Source organism: Nycticebus coucang, chromosome 18 (genome assembly GCF_027406575.1).
Source record: "Nycticebus coucang isolate mNycCou1 chromosome 18, mNycCou1.pri, whole genome shotgun sequence".
Taxonomy (NCBI): domain Eukaryota; kingdom Metazoa; phylum Chordata; class Mammalia; order Primates; family Lorisidae; genus Nycticebus; species Nycticebus coucang.
Window position 1 is genome coordinate 79823743 of NC_069797.1, and position 17424 is coordinate 79841166.

Here is a 17424-nt window from a genome sequence, read left to right on the forward strand (position 1 = left end):
AAAAGAGACCCATGAAACCAGTTTCTATCCATGGAACCTCATTTTCTGTAGAATTTGGTAATATAATTGGAAATAAGTTCTTTTAGAAAAATTATCATTCCAAAACATAAAGCAGCCATTATGGCAGAGGAAAGCTTTCAAAGCCACATTTGTGGAAAGTGAGGGCTTTGTAATGTGTAACTTCATGGTCCGTAAAGTGCATCACAGGTAAGCAGAGCCACTTTTGCAAAGAGCACAATAGGTGTCAGGGTGAGGGCCATGGTGGAAGCAGCCCAGACAGCTTCCTCAGTTTCCTGCAGAGCCCCTCTCTGGGGACTGTCAGCCCTGGCAGTAGAGAAGGAGGATTTCCAGGTGCCCCCCAGTGACTCCCCATGAGGGGATGACCTCCTCCTCCTGCCAGCACTTCAGATCTCACATTCTCTCCCTCACCCCATCCCCTCAACCCCTCCGCCCACTCTTAGGACAGCCCAGACCTTCACTGTCCATAGGGTCTGTCCAGCATCCACACTAGATGGGCATCTGTCCTTCCTTCATGGTGCAGATGGAGAGAACATTGCCATGGTCTGTGGCTCCACAAGATGTCAGACCAAGAGATGAGGCATCTAGACCACACTTTCAAGCTCAGGGTGTTTGCTTACAAGTTCCAGGGGTTAGGACATGGACACATCTTCTGGGGACATGGTTCAACCCATGACACCAAGGAGAGGATCAGGGTACAGCCCTCAGAGGGGGCACTGAGGTCTGTAACTGGGTCAGAGTCCAGTCTAGAACCTTGCAGGCTCTCCCCACCATGCAGCTCTCAACATAAAGCTCCAAAGTCACCTGTATGTCTTGATCTGTGGCCCTGAGAGTTTGTGTCAGGCTGGGCTGCACTGTGATCTTGGCAGCTGACCCAGGGCTGGCCACAGGCTCCTGGAGGAGGGGTGGCCCAAGGAAGGTGAAAATTCACAAAGATGATTTTCATGTTCAGATGGAGAACAGCAACACTGAATATCTGTAAGTTGGTTAGAAGTGTTCAAATTGAGTATCTTAAAAATTTAGAAATCAGTAAAATAATGAAAATACCATTTATAGCTTCTAAATATCAAGATGAAAATAGTGGAATATTGACATCTTTACCAATCCAGCAGAAGAAAGGAAAAGAAAAACTAAAAATAAATAAATAAAATGTAAAACCAGAAATTTTTTTAAAAGATGGTAGAAATGAGTCTAAATACATGAGTAATAACAAAAACAAGAAAAACTGAAAAAATATGACTAAGTAGGATTTAATTCATAAATGCATGCATGAGCCAATATCAAATAATTTTTTTGTTTTTTTTTGTAGAGACAGAGTCTCACTTTATGGCCCTTGGTAGAGTGCCGTAGCCTCACACAGCTCACAGCAACCTCCAACTCCTGGGCTTAAGCGATTCTCTTGCCTCAGCCTCCCGATTAGCTGGGACTACAGGCGCCCGCCACAACGCCTGGCTATTTTTTGGTTGCAGTTCAGCCGGGGCCAGGTTTGAACCCGTCACCCTCGGTATATGGGGCCGGCGCCTTACGGACTGAGCCACAGGCGCCGCCCCTAATTTTCTTTTTTTTAAGACAGAGTCTCACTATGTCACCCTGGGTAGAGTGCTGTGGCGTCACAGCCCACAGCAACCTCAAACTCTTGAGCTCAAGTGATTCTCTTGCCTCAGCCTCCCGAGTAGCTGGGACTACAGGCACCTGCCACAAGGCCAGGCTATTTTTTGTTGCAGTTGTTATTCTTGGTTAGCTGGCCTGGGCCCAATTCAAACCCACCAACTTCAGTGCATGTGGCTGGTGCCATAACTACTATGCAACAGGCGCTGAGCCAATATCAAATAATTTATCAATGTAACTCACACATTTACAGATTAACAAAGAAAAACCACATGACCATCTCAATAGATGTAGAAATGGCATTTGATAAGATTCACTTTTCACTCATGATTTTTTAATAATTGAACTTATAGAGACTAGAAAGTAATTTCCCAACAAAGGTTTTCTACCCAATATAATTCCTAGTGAAACTTCCAGAGTTTTCCTTAATGGCAGGAGCTAAATGAAGGAGCTTGTTATTACTCTGACCAATTACTGTTACCGTGGAGGTTGAGTAGAGAAAACTAAATGAGACATACAAGAATCAAAAAGAAAGAAGCAAAAGCTAGGTGAGATCATTGTCTACCCAGAAATCAGAAAGATCTGGAAATTGTGAGAAGGGGTGAGAGAGTTAAGCCCGATTTCCAGAAGTGAGATCAACACACGGACATGTCTCCGTGGGACCACCGGTCACTGCAGGGACTCAGGGTGGATCTGGTAACAGGCTACAAGTGTTTTTCAGTTCCTGGAAACAGCACATAGGGTGCACCCCTCACTCTCATACAAAACACCCAGAAGGGCTGGGTGGAGTCAACACTCACCAGTTTATTTGCAGCCAAGCTGATGTGGCATAGGAGATGCTCTGGGAGTTTGAACAAGGAGGTGTGCTGGGCCCACCAGGTGCACTGAGCTCCCTGTGGGCCCACAGTCTCTAGTCTCTGTACCTTGGAGTTTTGTTGAGAGCCACAAGGTGGGGAGAGCCTGCAAGGTGACAACTAGAGTCTGATCCAGTTACAGACCTCAGTACCCCCTCTGAGGGCTGTACCCTGATCCCCTCCTTGGTGTCATGGGTTGACCTCTGTCCCTCAAAAGATATGTCCATGTTCTAACCCCTGGAACCTGTGAGCATGACCATATGGATTTAAGGGGAGGGTCTGGAGATGAGAGAATCCTGGATTTGTCTAAATCCAACGAGAGCGACCTTATCAGAGACAGAAGCAGAGATGACACAGGCATACTAAGGCCATAGGAAGGCAGGGCAGAGACTGGAGTGACAGAGGGTCACCAATAATGTGGGAAGGGCGTGGAGTGATGGGAGCAGATTCTCCCTCAGAACCTCAGAAGAAACTGGCACCGCTGACATCTTGATTTTGGACTTAGGGCCTCCAGAACGGGGAGGAAATAGATTTCTGTTGTTTAAGCCACTTGCTTAATGATAATTTGTCCCAGCAGCCCCTGGAAACCAATCCATGCAGGGTCCCTGCCTGGCTGTGCACAGTGAGGAGGCCGGTGGACTTGCTGGCTGTGCCTGTGTCCATTTTGGTAAATTGTGTTTTCCAAGGAATTTATGCATTCATCTAAGTTTTAAATTCACCTATGTCTTAAGTAAAGTTCAGAATGCCCTCTTATTGCATGCCATACAGTCTACAGAGATACTCCATTTTATTCTGAATATTAGTAGTTGGTTGTTTTCTCTCATTTCTCTTGATCAGTTTTTTTTTTTGGCCGGGGCTGAGTTTGAACCCGCCACCTCCGGCATATGGGACCGGCGCCCTCCTCCTTGAGCCACAGGCGCCGCCCTCTTGATCAGTTTTGATAGAAAATAATTGAGTCTGTTAATCTTTTAAAGAACCGATTTTGGCCTTTTAAATTTTTACCTATAACATTTCTTCCCTCCTTCCCTTACTTTCTTCTTTCCTTCCTTTCTTCCTTCTTCCCAACAGGGTCTCATTCTGTTGCCCCAGGCTGGAGTGCAGTGGCATCATCATAGCTCACTGCAACCTCAAACTCCTAGGCTCAAGGGATCCTCCTGCCTCAGGCACAGATGCCCACCACCACACCTCGTTAATTTTATATTTTTTTCACAGATGGGATCTCGCTCTTGCTCACTGGTCTCGAACTCCTGGCCTCCAGTGATCCTCTTGCCTTGACCTCCCAAAGCGGTGTGATTTATAGGCATGAGACTCCGTGCCTGGCCTCTGTTTTATTTCTGCTTTTCATTATTTTGTCTTCCTACTCTCTTTAAGCTTAATTTTCTCTATTTTCTTCTTTACTGATACAAGAATTTAAAGATTTTCTCTAGACACTTCATTAGCTTCATTTAACAAATGCCGAGGCAGGTGGATTGCCTGAGCTCAGGAGTTTGAGACCAGCCTGAGCTACAGTGAGACCCCATCTCTAAAAATAGCCAGGCGTTCTAGCAGGTGCCTATAGTCTCAGCTACTTGGGAGGCTGAGGCAGGAGGATCACTCGAGCCTAAGAGTCGGAGGTTGCTGTAAACTATGACGCCATGGCACTCTGCCGAGGGCGACAAAATGAAACTCTGTCTCAAAAAACAAAAATACTGTATTGTAATCATTGCTTAGTTCAAAATATAGTAGGATCTCTGTAAGTTGACCACCCAAGGGACTATAACAAATGGGTTAACATACGGAGGTGATCAACATAATGATTTAGGCCTACTGAACATATGATACATGTCCGGTTTATGAAAATTAGGTCAACTTAATGAGATTGTCAGTGTACAGAGGTGGTTAACCATGGAGGTCCTATTGTATTTTAAAATTTCCATGTGTTTTTTTCTTTGACCCATGGATTACATAAAAATAGACTGTTTAATTTCCAAGTATTTAGGAATTTAAGTGATTATTTTAAAAATTATTGTTACTACTGTATTTTGAGACAGGGTCTTACTTTGTCATCCTGGGTAGAGTACAGTGGCATCATCATAGCTCATAGCAACCTGGGCTCAAGAGATCCTCCTGCCTCAGCGTCCCAAGTAGCTGGGACGGTAGCTAATTTTTTCTATTTTTGGTAGAGATGGGGTTTCACTCTTGCTCAGGCTGGTCTAGGACCCCCCCAGATACCCTTGGGGCTGTTGCTGTCATGTGTTTACTTCCATAGGCGTCCCTGTCACTGTGAGGTGTCCCCTCACAGTTGTCATCTTTGCCCTTCACTCTCATGTTTACCTCTCTGGTGCTCTTCATTTTTTCGTACACTTGCATGTTTCTATCTGGGATCACTTCCTGTCTGCAAAAGAAAAGCCCAGAGAATTCAGTATTTTTTGGAGTGCTTGTCTGTTGCAACAAATGTTCTGAGCTTTGTCTGAAGATATCTTTTTGTTGTTGTTGTTGAGACAGAGTCCCACCCTATGCCCTGAGCAGAGTGCAATGGCATTGTAGCTCACTGCAACCTCAGACTCAGGCTGTGGGCACCCTGTTGCCTCAGCCTCCGGAAGCCGCTGGGATTACAGGCGCTCGCCCGGCGCCCAGCTGGTTTTTTAAATTTTTTGTTGAGTCGAGGTCTCACTCTTGCTCAGACGAGTCTCGAACTCCTGAACTCAAGCAATTCTCCCTCCTCAGCCTCCCACAGTGCTGGGATTACAGGCGTGAGCCACTGTGCCCGGCATCTTTTTTTTTTTTTTTTTTTTTTGAGACAGAGTCTCACTTTGTTGCCCTTGGCATCATAGCTCACAGCAATCTCAAACTCTTGGCTCAAGCCATTTTCTCGCCTCAGCCTCCCGAGTAGCTGGGACTACAGGTGCCTGCCACAATGCCTGGCTATTTTTTTGTTATAGTTGTCATTGCTGTTTAGCAGGCCCAGGCTGGTTTCAAACCCACCAGCTCCAGTGTATGTGGCTGGCAACCTAACCACAGAGCTACAGGTGTTGAGCCTGTCTGAAGATATCTTTATTTTACTATACATAAAATTGTAGTTGAAGTCCTTTCCTTTGGCACTTTAAAGATGTCTGTCTGTCTCTTCCGGCTTGTGTGGCTTCTGGGGGGAATCTAGCCATCTTTCTTATTGCCATTCCCTGAATGTATCATTTTTTCGTCTCACTGCGTTTACAATTTTCTCTTTACCTTCAATTTTCAGATTTTTTTACTATATGCTTAGGAGTAGTTTTAGTTTTTTCCTGCTTATGGTTTGCTAAGATTCTAAAGCCTGTGAGTTGACAATGTTCAACAGTTTTGAAAGTTTCTCAGCCGTTACACTGTCAAATATTGCTTCTGGCCCTTTTTCCTTCTATTCTTCTTTTGGGGACTCCAGTTACACATACGTCAGATGATTGACTGGGTTCCACATGGTCTTCTGGTTTTTCATTCTTTTCTCTCTGATGTCTCAGTCTGGATGAATTTCATTCACCTCCCTTCAAGTTAACTGGTCCTTCCTGCTGTCATTTCAGGGTAGACATTACACTTTCAAACTTCAAGAACGTCCATTTGGCTCTTTTATTAGAAATTCCTGTTCTCCATCTTTACATCCATGTTGCCCATGCTCCCCTACCTTCTTTAGTATGTGTATAATAGTTTTTATCATGGAAACAACCTAAATGCCCACCAACCCAGGAATGGATTAACAAACCGTGGTATATGTATGCCATGGAATACTATTAGGTCATTTAAAAAGATGCAGATTTTATATCTTTTGTATTAACTTGGAAGGAGTTAGAACACATTCTTCTTAGAATGGAGAAGCAGGGTGCGCCTGTGGCTCAAAGGAGTAGGGCAGCGGCCCCATATACCGGAGGTGATGGGTTTAAACCCAGCCCCAGCCAAAAACTGCAAAAAAAGAAAAAAGAATGAAGAAGCAAGAATCCAGTATGCTCAATACTAATAAGAAGCCAATAGACAATCTAATATATGTCCATACAAGATGAAAATTAATTCAAGGTGGGGGAGGGGGAATGAGGAGCAGGGAGGGTGAGGAAGGAGGGGTGGGTGTGCTCCCACTCAGTGGGCACCATGTTAGGGTATCCAGCACACCTCTCGGGGCAACACACAGTATGAGAGGGACTCTACCTAACAAAGGCAAACATTGTAACCTAATTCTTTGTACCCTCAAATTAACCTGAACAATAATAAAAAAAAAATTTTAAGTTTTTATAAAACAATAACTCTTCGTGTGCTAATTCCAATATTTGTGTCATGTGTAGACTTCCTATTGGCTATTTTTCCTAGAGATTATGGGTCACATTTCCTTGCCTCTTTACATCTCATAATTGTTATTGTATGTGGGATATTTTATTTTATTTTAGCCTCACTTGGTCACCCTCGGTACAGTGCTGTGACATCATAGCTCACAGCAACCTCAAATTCTTGGGCTCAAGCGATTCTCTTGCCTCAGCCTCCCGAGTAGCTGGGACTACAGGCGCCCGCCACAATGCCCGGCTATTTTTAGAGATGGGGTCTCGCTCTAGCTCAGGTTGATCTCAAACTCCTGAGCTCAAGCGATCCACCCACCTTGGCCTCTCAAGAGTGCTGGGATTACAGGCATGAGCCACCACACCCAGCTCAGGACATTTTTTTTTTTTTTGTAGAGACAGGGTCTCACTGTACCCCCCTCAGGTAGAGTGCCATGCCGTCACACGGCTCACAGGAACCTCTAACTCTTGGGCTTACGCAATTCTCTTGCCTCAGCCTCCCGAGCAGCTGGGACTACAGGCGCCTGCCACAACACCCGGCTATTTTTCTGTTGCAGTTTGGCCGGGGCTGGGTCCGAACCCGCCACCCTCAGCATATGGGGCCGGCGCCCTACTCACTGAGCCACAGGCGCCGCCCAGCTCAGGACATTTTAAATGTAGGAATTGTCAATGTCAAAATAAAATATGGAGGTGAACCTTTAAATGTAATGTTTTATTTGGGGTAGCAAGTCCAGACTATGACCATACATTGGGTGGTCTCCGGCACATGTGCTCAGAATTTTATTAGAAAGATTAATGTTGGCCAGGCACAGTGGTTCACACCTATCACCCCAGCCTCTGGGAGGCTGTGGCAGAAGGGTCACTTGAGCTCAGGAGTTTGAGACCAACCTGAGCTAGAGCGAGACCCTGTCTCTAAAAGTAGAAAAACTAGATGGGCATGGTGGGCACCTGTAGTCCCAGCCACTGGGGAGGCTGAGGCAGGAGGATCACTTGAGCCCAAAGGTTTGAGGTTGCTGTGAGTTATGATGATGCCAGGGCACTCTACCCAGGGTGACAGAGTGAGACTTTGTCTCAAATAAATAAATAAACAAAATATGAATGTCATCTGTTGTTTAGAAAGAAAGCTCACTAGCACTAGCAAAGTTTTGGGAGCTAATAAGCTCTGATTGGTGAGTGACAGTGGTGAGCAGAACTAGTCTGAGAGTCATGGCAATGGTTTCTGCAGCCAAGAAGTGAAGGTGGCCTTAGGATACAGCGGGCCATTTCAGCAGCTGGGCTGGTGGAAAATTTAATTCTTGGAGCAGGTGCTATGTTCCCTGAGTGCTTTTTTCCCCTGGCCCCTTGACTGGGATTTAGTTGAGTATGACAAGAATGACCCATTTGTATAATCAACTTCCACAGAACCACTGACATTGGAGTCAATGTTGTATTCCTCTTTTTTTTTTCTGTTGGACAGCTAAGAAGAGCAAATCACTTTTTCCAGTCAGAAATCGCAGTTGTGGGTGGCGCCTGTGGCTCAGTGGGTAAGGGTGCCCCATATACTGAGGGAGGCAGGTTCAAAACCAGTCCCGGCCAAACGGCAACAAAAAAATAGCCAGGCGTGGTGGCGGATGCCTGTAGTCCCAGCTACTGGGGGGGCTGAGGCAAGAGAATCACCTAAGCCCAGGAGTTGGAGGTTGCTATGAGCTGTGTGACACCACAGCACTCTACTGAGGGTGATAAAGTGAGACTGTCTCTACAAAAAAATAAAAATAAAAAAAATAAGAAATTGCAGTTGTAGCTGGATTCTGTTCACCTCTATTTTCAAAAATCTCAGAGAGTGAATTGCCTGGATTATTGTGGACCTCTTTCTGTCCAGCCTGATGCTCCGTCAAACACACGAGACCAGGGTTGGTTTTCCTTATCTTTCAGCCCAGCCTTTCCTCCCCAGCAAATGTCCCACCATGGAGCTTCCTCTGAATTCCAGATCATTATAAGAACCATTCATATTCAACCAGTTTTTCTCTCTCCCCACAGTGCCCCTTCAGCTGTAGTGACAGACAGCAGATGGACCAGAGGGGAGCAGAGCTGTCATCACTTGCTTGGGAGATGCCCCCTCCTCTCTGGCAGCTCTTCTAGGCCTCATGTGCTCACAGTTCTCTAGTGTCCAGTCTAAATAATTTTTTATTTTCTGTATATCTTTATTTTTTTCCTTTTTGACCACTCCGTCACCTGGATTTTAGCCCAGCTCACAGCAACCTCAAACTCTTGGGCTCAAGCGATACTCCTGACTCGGCCTCCCCAGTAGCTGAGACTATAGGTGCCTAACACTGCACCTGGCTAATTTTTCTATCTTGGTAGAGACCGGGTTTTTCTTGCTCTTCCTCAGGCTCATGTCATTGCCTTGGCCTCCCAGAGTCCTGGGATTATAGGTGTAAGCCACTGCACATGGCCTTTTAAAAAAAGTGTTTCATGATAGGCAATAGGGTACATCCTACATCCTTACAGGAAGTAAGACCTCAATCACTCAGGTATAATCTTGGGATCTGTGAGTGAGAAGCTCCTCACTGCTGCCTGTCACGCCCCAGCCCAGTGCTTCCAGGAGGTAGCCCCCACTTGTGGTGGAGGGCTTGGGACCACAGGGAGCCATATTCTCTCTCAGAGCCTTGGTCTGTGATTAGCAAAATTAGGCAGCTGGCCGTGATGTGTTCCTTCTTTTTTTTTGCAGTTTTTGGTGAGGGCTGGGTTTGATCCCACCACCTCTGGCATATGAGGCCTGTGCCCTACTCCTTTGAGCCACAGGCACCACCCGATGTGTTCCTTCTAAGCTCCTCCCCATTCTGTTCCTGACCGATGTTTGCTGAATTGGGGTGGATTGAGCTGCAGATTTATAGTGGTATGACCTCTCTGTGTCTCTCCTGGTCCTCCCTGGTCCAGAAGCCACATGGCTAATGCCCCATCTCCTTAGAGGGGAGGGTTAGTGCCATCCACTTACACTTTGAGATGGCTAGCTGGACCCTCCAAGATAGGAGGATCTTGAGATCATAAGTATGAAATGAGCTCCTGCATCTGGAGAACCCCCCAGGAGGGGGAGGCTGAGACTCTTGAGCCCCACTCCACCTCCCAGCTGGAAGTGCTTCTCCCCATCAAGGGGAGACAGTCGTCACTTCCACTTCACATCCTTAGGTGAGGAAGGACTTTGAGCTCTCTCAGAGAAGAAAGGGCCCTGTTCCTTACATCGGTTGTTCTGCTGTGATGAAGCTCCTGAAGACCACTAGCTGGGGTGTGGGGCACCCAGGGCCAACAGTGCAGCCACTGTCTGTTGCCAGGACACCTACCAGGAGCCTTGACAGGACAGGGCAGGACAGTGTCACATGACAGAGTCCCATGGGTAGAATGCCTCCACTGGATCAAACACGCTCGAGGTGCACAGTGGTCACTGGCCCCTTGGTGGTCCTCTCTAGCCTTGCTGCTGTAAGACGAGAGACAGAAACACGTGGACTTCTCCCTTGAACTCTTGTAGCCTCTCTGGGTTGGGGTAAGGAGCCTGGAGCTTGGGGTCATACAGGGGTACTCTGTGTTCACTCTGAGATGCCTGTTCCCACCATCTGGAGCCCCAGGAGGATGACTGTGTGGACTGCTCACTGGCCTCTGGCCTCCAGCTGGGAGAGAGGAAAGCTAGGTCCACAGCCACTCCACGTCAGTGGCCGCTCCTGCAGCTGCAGGCCCCCCTAGAACCTCACCCACTCCTTGTCCCTTAGACTGGGACAGTGGCAACCACGTGGTCTTCCCTTAGCCTTGGTTGTTCCACTGCATTAAACCCTCCAGGGCTCCCCTCCAGGAGAGTCCCAGGGGATGAGGAGGTGAAGCTAGTGTCCTCCCTGGGGGGGCCTCATGCTGCCCTATGCTGCAGTAACAGCCTTGCCCTCTGCCCTCTCCCGCCTCCTCCAGCCTTATTCCAGTATGTGCTCAAACCTCCTCTTTGGGACTGTGCCACCTGGGCCCTGACAACACAAGGGTGGTGGATCCCAGGAGGCTCCAGGGTGTGTGTGAAGAGAGCAGAGTCCCCAGAGGAGACAACACACCAGTGAGAGGACGCAGGGGAGGGAGAAGAGCCGTGGGAAGGGTGCAAGGAGGGGTGGCCAGTGGGGTCCCACAGAAGCACTAGGAAGTCCAGCACACAGGCCCTTCCACAAGCTGGGCTGCAGCGCCGACACCCAGAGTCCCCCTGGACACTCACCAGGCCAGGCCACAGGTGGGGGCCATGGGGTCCAGCTGTGGCTGAAGGAGGATGTGCCCTGCCCCCAACCGGCAGGAGCGCCGGGGTGAGGATGAGAGCCGAACTTCTGCCAGAGTGTGAGAGGCTGCCCTGAACACCTCGACCCGGAGCTAGGACAGGCGCCCCTCTCCCCCGTCCCCGGAGGTGGCGGGTAGCCCCAGTCCACTCCTAAATCCCAGACCAGAAGGGCCAGTCAGACTCCGACCCTCCTCCAGCCCCACCTCAGTGGGCACTCTGCCCTGTCCTCGTTCTCCTTTATATGACCCTGTGCCGGTTTAGGGGTTTCCAGGATCCTCAGAAAGCGAGCTGGGGGCCAGACCCCACCGAGACCGCGCCCTCCACGAAGACGCGCTCCCGCCCCTACTCCGGCGCCCCCCTCCTACCCGGCTCCGCGTCCGCCTCCCGGAGCTCCGGTCTCCCCTCGCGCCCTCCAGCGCGTCCTCCCCTCCCGCCGGGGGCGGCGCGCGACCCGGGCTTATTAATATCCCGGCGCTGGCGCGGGGCTGGGGCGCATTCCCAGCTGGCGCAGCGCGGCTTTCCCGGCGGGACCGGCGCGCCCGGGCAGCCACGGCCGCGCGGAGCCCCCACGCCCCTCCGCGTCCCGGGGCAGGGCGAGCGCTCGGGAAAGTTCCCGCGGTCCCGCTTCGCGCGGAGCTCGGAGATCGGTGCATGGCGCCCGCTGCCTGTCCGCGGGTGCCCCGGAACGAGCGGACGCCGAACGGCGACGTGGCCGTCCCCGGGCGTGACCCAGGGCTCGGCGGACAGATCTGACGGCTCAGAGGCCGAGGGACAGGTGGGTCCGGAGCGAGCGCTGCAGTGTGCGGGCACCAGTTCGCGGTGCTGGGTATGGGGTACTGGGAGCGCCGACCCCCGCGATTCCCGGCCGCGGAGCCTTCGATGCGCCCTCTGGGCGGGCTGGGCCTGGCGACCCCGCGGAGCCTGGACCCCACGGGAGGCCGAGAGGGCGCCAGGCTGTCGGGCCTGGGTCTCCAGCCACGTGCTACGGCGCGAGGACGCGGAAGCAGGTGCGCTTGTGGCGCGCCCCGCAGGGCTGGACTGGGCTCCGCAGTCGGAATCCCTTCGGCTTGGGCGCGGGGTCCAGCGTGGTGGCAGCTCCCTCCCGCGGTGAAACTTTCGCTCCCCCGGGGCTTGTCCCCTTGGCTTCTGAGCAGTGTTCTGGGAAAGGGCGGTTCCGAGCCTTGGGCAGGTGGGGCCCGGGCCACCTGTATGGGAAAGAGCGCACCAGCTCCGCTCGCCAGGCCAGAGACTGGGCCGGCGCGTGGTCTCACACCCCTGGGCCTGCCCGGGTCCCCTTCTGCAGCAGATGCCCAGAAATCACCGTGTTATTGTCACCGTGGACGTGCAGCGGAAGGACTGAGCCCAGAGCCACTATCGTGAGTGGACCTGGGGGAGGAGGACCAGTTTATGGCACTTGGTTTGTTCCAGCCCCTTGTTAGGAATAAAGCTGTTGCGAACATTCTCGCTCTTGTCTTTTAGGGGACGTGTGCAGTTGTTTATCTTGGGTACAAGGGGAATAGTGCCAAATTATTTTCTAAGGTGGAAGCCCCCAGCAGTGGTGAATGGGAATTCCAGTTCCTCCACCTGCTTTCTGCTCATCACCGAGTGTGTCCACCTCTGACTCCGCCCGCCTGGGTGGCCTGAAGTGGTGTCTCGCGGTGGTTTTGATTTACATTTCTCTGTTTGGCCAAATGTATATCCTTTTTTGAGAAGTTCCTGCTTAAGTTCTTTGTCTTTTTTTTTCTTCTTCAATCGACTTGTCTTTTCTTTTTTGATTTGCCCTTCTGTTTTATATTTTGGTTACTAATTTTTTTTGATATATTTTCTGATGGTCTTCTCCTACCCCATGGTTTATAATTTTACTTTTAGTAAAGCTCTTAATTTTGATGAAGTCCATTTGATTAGTCTTTTACTGTGAGTATTTCTCATTCATTTCTAAGAAATATTTTCCTACCCAAGGTCATGGTGATATCCTCCTGTTTTCTTCTAGAAGTTTGATCTTTTAATCAGTTTAATTCTGTACATGTGGGTTTGGCATCTGTCTCGAATTTATTTTGTGTGTGGTGTGAGGTAGGGACGAAGGCTCATTTTCCCTGTATGATAAATGGAGACTACAAAGACCTTCCCATCGTTACCTCACATATTTTTCTGTTTGGACTTTTTTTATTTTTTTCTCTTAACAATTGTTTTTAGTAAATCATAACCATGTACATTAATTTATTTATGGGATCCAATGTGCTGATTTTATATACAATTCGGAATGCTTACACTGGTTAACATAGCTTTCACCTCACTTACTTAATTATTGTGTTAAGACATTTATACTCTGCTCTTAATAGATTTGACATGTACCCTTGCAATATGCACCACTGTTTGGACTTTTAAAGTCAGCTACTGGGTGCGGTAGCTTAAGCCTATAATCCCAGCATTCTGGCAGGCTGAGGCGGGAGGATCTCTTCAGCTCAGGAGTTCAAGACCAGCCCAAGCAAGAGCAAGGCCCTGTCTCTGCTAAAAACAGAAAAACTAGCCAGGCATTATGGTGGGTGCCTGTAGTCCCAGCTACTAGGGAGGCTGAGGTAGGAGGATTGCTTGAGCCAGGAGTTTGAAGTTGCTGTGAAATGGGATGATACCACTGCACTCTAGCCTGGGCAACAGAGTGAGACCCTGTTGAACACAACAATGACAACAGTAAAACCCAGTAGCGATTACTTTTGCAATTTGAAGAAAACATATTTTTAAAAGCACAGTAAAATATAATAAAATGGAAGAAAGCACTCCAGGGTAAGTGGCTCCTGCAGGTTCACAGATAAGAAAGTGAGCCTAGGAGGTGTACTGGGTGGCTGGGTCAAGTCCAGGGCTCTGGGCTCTGAGGACTCAGAGGCCTTTGGACTTGCACTGAGGCTTGAAGTGAGTGTCCTGGAGACCATGTGCTGGAGACGGCTGGTCCAGGTGGCTCTTGGGTCCTCTTAGATGCTAGTGTCTTTTTCAGAGTCCCCAAGAACAAAGGAGTGGGGAACCCCAGGTCTGTACAGCCTGGCAGGCATGGCCCTGTGGGAAGTGTGCCTGTCACACCTCATGGAGGTGGAAGGGGGGCCTGACTTGCATATTTATTTATTTATTTAGAGACAGAGTCTCACTCTATCCTGCCCTGGGTAGAGGTGTAGAGCTATGGTGTCATAAATCACAGCAACCCCAAACTCTTGAGCTCAAGAGATCCTCCTGCCTCAACCTCCCACCACAACACCTGACTACTTTTTCTATTTTTAGTAGAGACAGGATTCTGTCTCACTCTGGCTTGGCTGGTCTTGAACTTCCGGGAGCTCAAGAAATCCACTCGCCTTGGCCTCCCAGAGTGCTGGGAGTACAGATGTGAGTCAGCTGGCCTGGCTATGACTTGCATATTTAATGAACCTCTTTTCCCATAGGATGAGCTGGTTGCCTACAGATGCCCCTCCCTGTCCCACGGAGCGGCCTGAGCCCAGTGTGAGGGGCAGAGATGGCCGAGTGTGCAAGTGAAGTCCCTGTGTTGGCTGCCACAGACAGCTCTGTGTCTGAACCACCTGGCGGCCCCAACGTGTCTCTCAATGGTTCGTGGGCCACCCCTACAGAGCCCAGTTCCCTAGAGGATCTGGTGGCCACAGGTGCTATTGGGGCGCTGCTATCAGCCATGGGCATGGTGGGCGTGGTGGGCAACGCCTACACGCTGGTGCTTATGTGCCGCTGGCTGCACAGCACTGCCTCCATGTACATCTACGTGGTCAACCTGGCGCTGGCCGACTTGCTCTACCTGCTCAGCATCCCCTTCATTATGGCCACATACATCACTAAGAAGTGGCACTTTGGAGATGTGGGCTGCCGAGTCCTCTTCAGCTTGGATTTCCTGACCATGCATGCCAGCATCTTCACGTTGACCGTCATGAGCAGCGAGCGCTACGCAGCGGTGCTGAGGCCACTGGACATGGTGCAGCGTTCCAAGGGCTACCGCAAGCTCCTGGTGCTGGGCACTTGGCTGCTGGCGCTACTGCTGACACTGCCTATGATACTGGCTGTCCAGCTGGTCCACCGGGGCCCCAAGAGCCTCTGCCTGCCGGCCTGGGGCCAGCACGCCCATCGCGCATACCTGACGCTGCTCTTTGGGACCAGCATTGTGGGGCCTGGCCTGGCCATTGGGCTGCTCTACGTGCGCCTGGCCCGGGCCTACTGGCAGTCGCAGCGGGCCTGCTTCAAGCAGACACGGCGGCTGCCCAACCCACGGGTGCTCTACCTTATCCTCAGCATCGTGCTGCTCTACTGGGCCTGCTTCTTGCCCTTCTGGCTGTGGCAGCTGCTGGCCCAGTACTGTGAGGCCCTGCCACTCACGCCCCAGACAGCGCGCATCGTCAACTACCTGACCACCTGCCTCACTTATGCCAACAGCTGCGTCAACCCCTTCCTCTACACACTGCTCACCAAAAACTACCGTGAGCACCTACGTGGCCACCTGCGATCAGTGGGCAGCAGCAGCCCTGGGCCTGTAGGTGTCCACAGCTCCCGGCAGTGCCCAGTCCGCTTCCAGCGTGGCTCAGGCCACTCCCTGTCCTCCTGCAGCCAGCAGGCCACTGAGACCATCACGCTGTCCCTGGTGGTCTCTGGGGGGCCTGTATCAGAGGGCCCCCGGGCCCCAGTGTGAGCATGGCACAGGCAGCTGGAGCCCAGATAACTGGAGCCCTCCTGTGGCCCCTGCAGAGAGCCCCCCCCACTCCCCACTGCCAGGCCCTGCCCTTCAGTCCTCTTCCCGAAAGTTCCCTGTTATACCTTCCCCATATTGCCTGTCTGTGCAGGCCTCCAGGAGACTGAGGCCTGACCCAGCCTCTGAAGGCTGCAGTGGGTCAGGCTCCCTAAGTGGTGAGTGGCCTGCTGGCCCCTCCAGTCCTGGGCCCTCCAGGCAGCCCCACTGCTCACATCTCTAGCCCTGAGCCCTCTGGGTGACCCCACTGCTCGCATTTCCAGCCCTGGGCCCTCCGGACAGCCCCATTGCTCATATCTCCAGTGCGGAAACAGTAAAGTCTTAGCTCCCTGAGTCCTGCCTCAGCACCTGGGACACAGGTCTGACGGTGGAAGGAGGTAAGAGCCCACTGGTACCCCCCACCCCACCTCCAAAAAGCCCTGCAGCATATGGGGAGGCTATCAGTCTGGCTGGGGAGGGCATGCATCTGCCTTTAGGGCCTTTGCTAGAGACTGGTCCTGCTGTCCCCACACATGGGAGCCCCCCTTCTCATTTGGAGGGGGTACCCCTGAGGCTGCAGGGTGGGCTGAGAAGTGGGTGGGAGGGACTGCCCAGCAAAGAGCAGAAAGCAAGAGCTCAAGGTCGCTGGCCTGACCTGCCAGGGCCCCACCAGCCGCAATCCACATGGAGCCAAGGTCTGATCAGCAATGAAATCCAAGGCCCACATCGCAGCACCCTTGTGTAGTCTCTGCCCTACCTACCCCAGCTGCCTCGAGGACAGACTGCTGCCCCTTCCTCCAACTTGTCCTCTGCCTCCCACCTGCTTCTCAGCACCCGTGGCCAGACCTGGGGATACTCATGGCATGCTGGGGCTGCCCCAACCTGTGCCTGGTGGTGCCCACCTCCTGCAGCCCTGAAGGGGCTCCCATTGTCAGGGGCTGGGACCCAAGAGCTACAGCTGGCACCTGCAGTGAGGTTAGGGCTACCACTGAGCACCTGTGAGCAGCTATTCTGGGGCTTTTGATTCGTGCAGGTTTCCCAGGGTTGATGACACTGCTCTGGATCTAGACGGCGCTGGCTGGTGGCATCGTGAGTGAGTGGGTGCCACAGAACCTTGCAGTGGCACTTTTTGTCATGAAAGTTTACCTGAAAAAATGAAAAGAAACTGCAATTTGAGGCCAGGTGCAGTGGCTCATGCCAGCACTCTGGGAGGCTGAGGCAGATGGATTGCCTGAGCTCACAGGTTTGAGACCAGCCTGAGCAAGAGTAAGATCCCATCTTTAAAAATAGCCGGGCATTGGGCGGCGCCTGTGGCTCAGTGAGTAGGGCGCCGGCCCCATATGCCGAGGGTGGCGGGTTCAAACCTCAGCCCCGGCCAAACTGCAACCAAAAAATAGCCGGGCGTTGTGGCGGGCGCCTGTAGTCCCAGCTGCTCCGGAGGCTGAGGCAAGAGAATCGCTTAAGCCCAGGAGTTGGAGGTTGCTGTGAGCCGTGTGACGCCACGGCACTCTACCCGAGGGCGGTACAGTGAGACTCTGTCTCTACAAAAAAAAAAAAATAGCCGGGCATTGTTGTGGGTGCCTGTAGTCCCAGCTACTCGGAAGGCTGAGGCAAGAGAACTGCTTAAGCCTGGGAATCTGAGGTTGCTGGGAGCTGTGAGGCCACAGCACTCTACCAAGGGCAACAAAGTGAGAC

The 17424-nt window shown here is 51.2% G+C and overlaps 1 protein-coding gene across 1 annotated transcript; it reads left to right on the forward strand.

Annotated features, from left to right (window-relative positions):
* The first annotated feature begins 11596 nt into the window (after positions 1-11596).
* On the forward strand, positions 11597-17011 carry UTS2R (urotensin 2 receptor). Its single transcript, XM_053569472.1, has 2 exons — positions 11597-11799; positions 14450-17011. Exon 2 carries the CDS (start codon positions 14521-14523, stop codon positions 15691-15693), a length of 1173 nt encoding a protein of 390 aa, XP_053425447.1. The 5' UTR covers positions 11597-11799; positions 14450-14520; the 3' UTR covers positions 15694-17011.
* Positions 17012-17424: the final 413 nt, after the last annotated feature.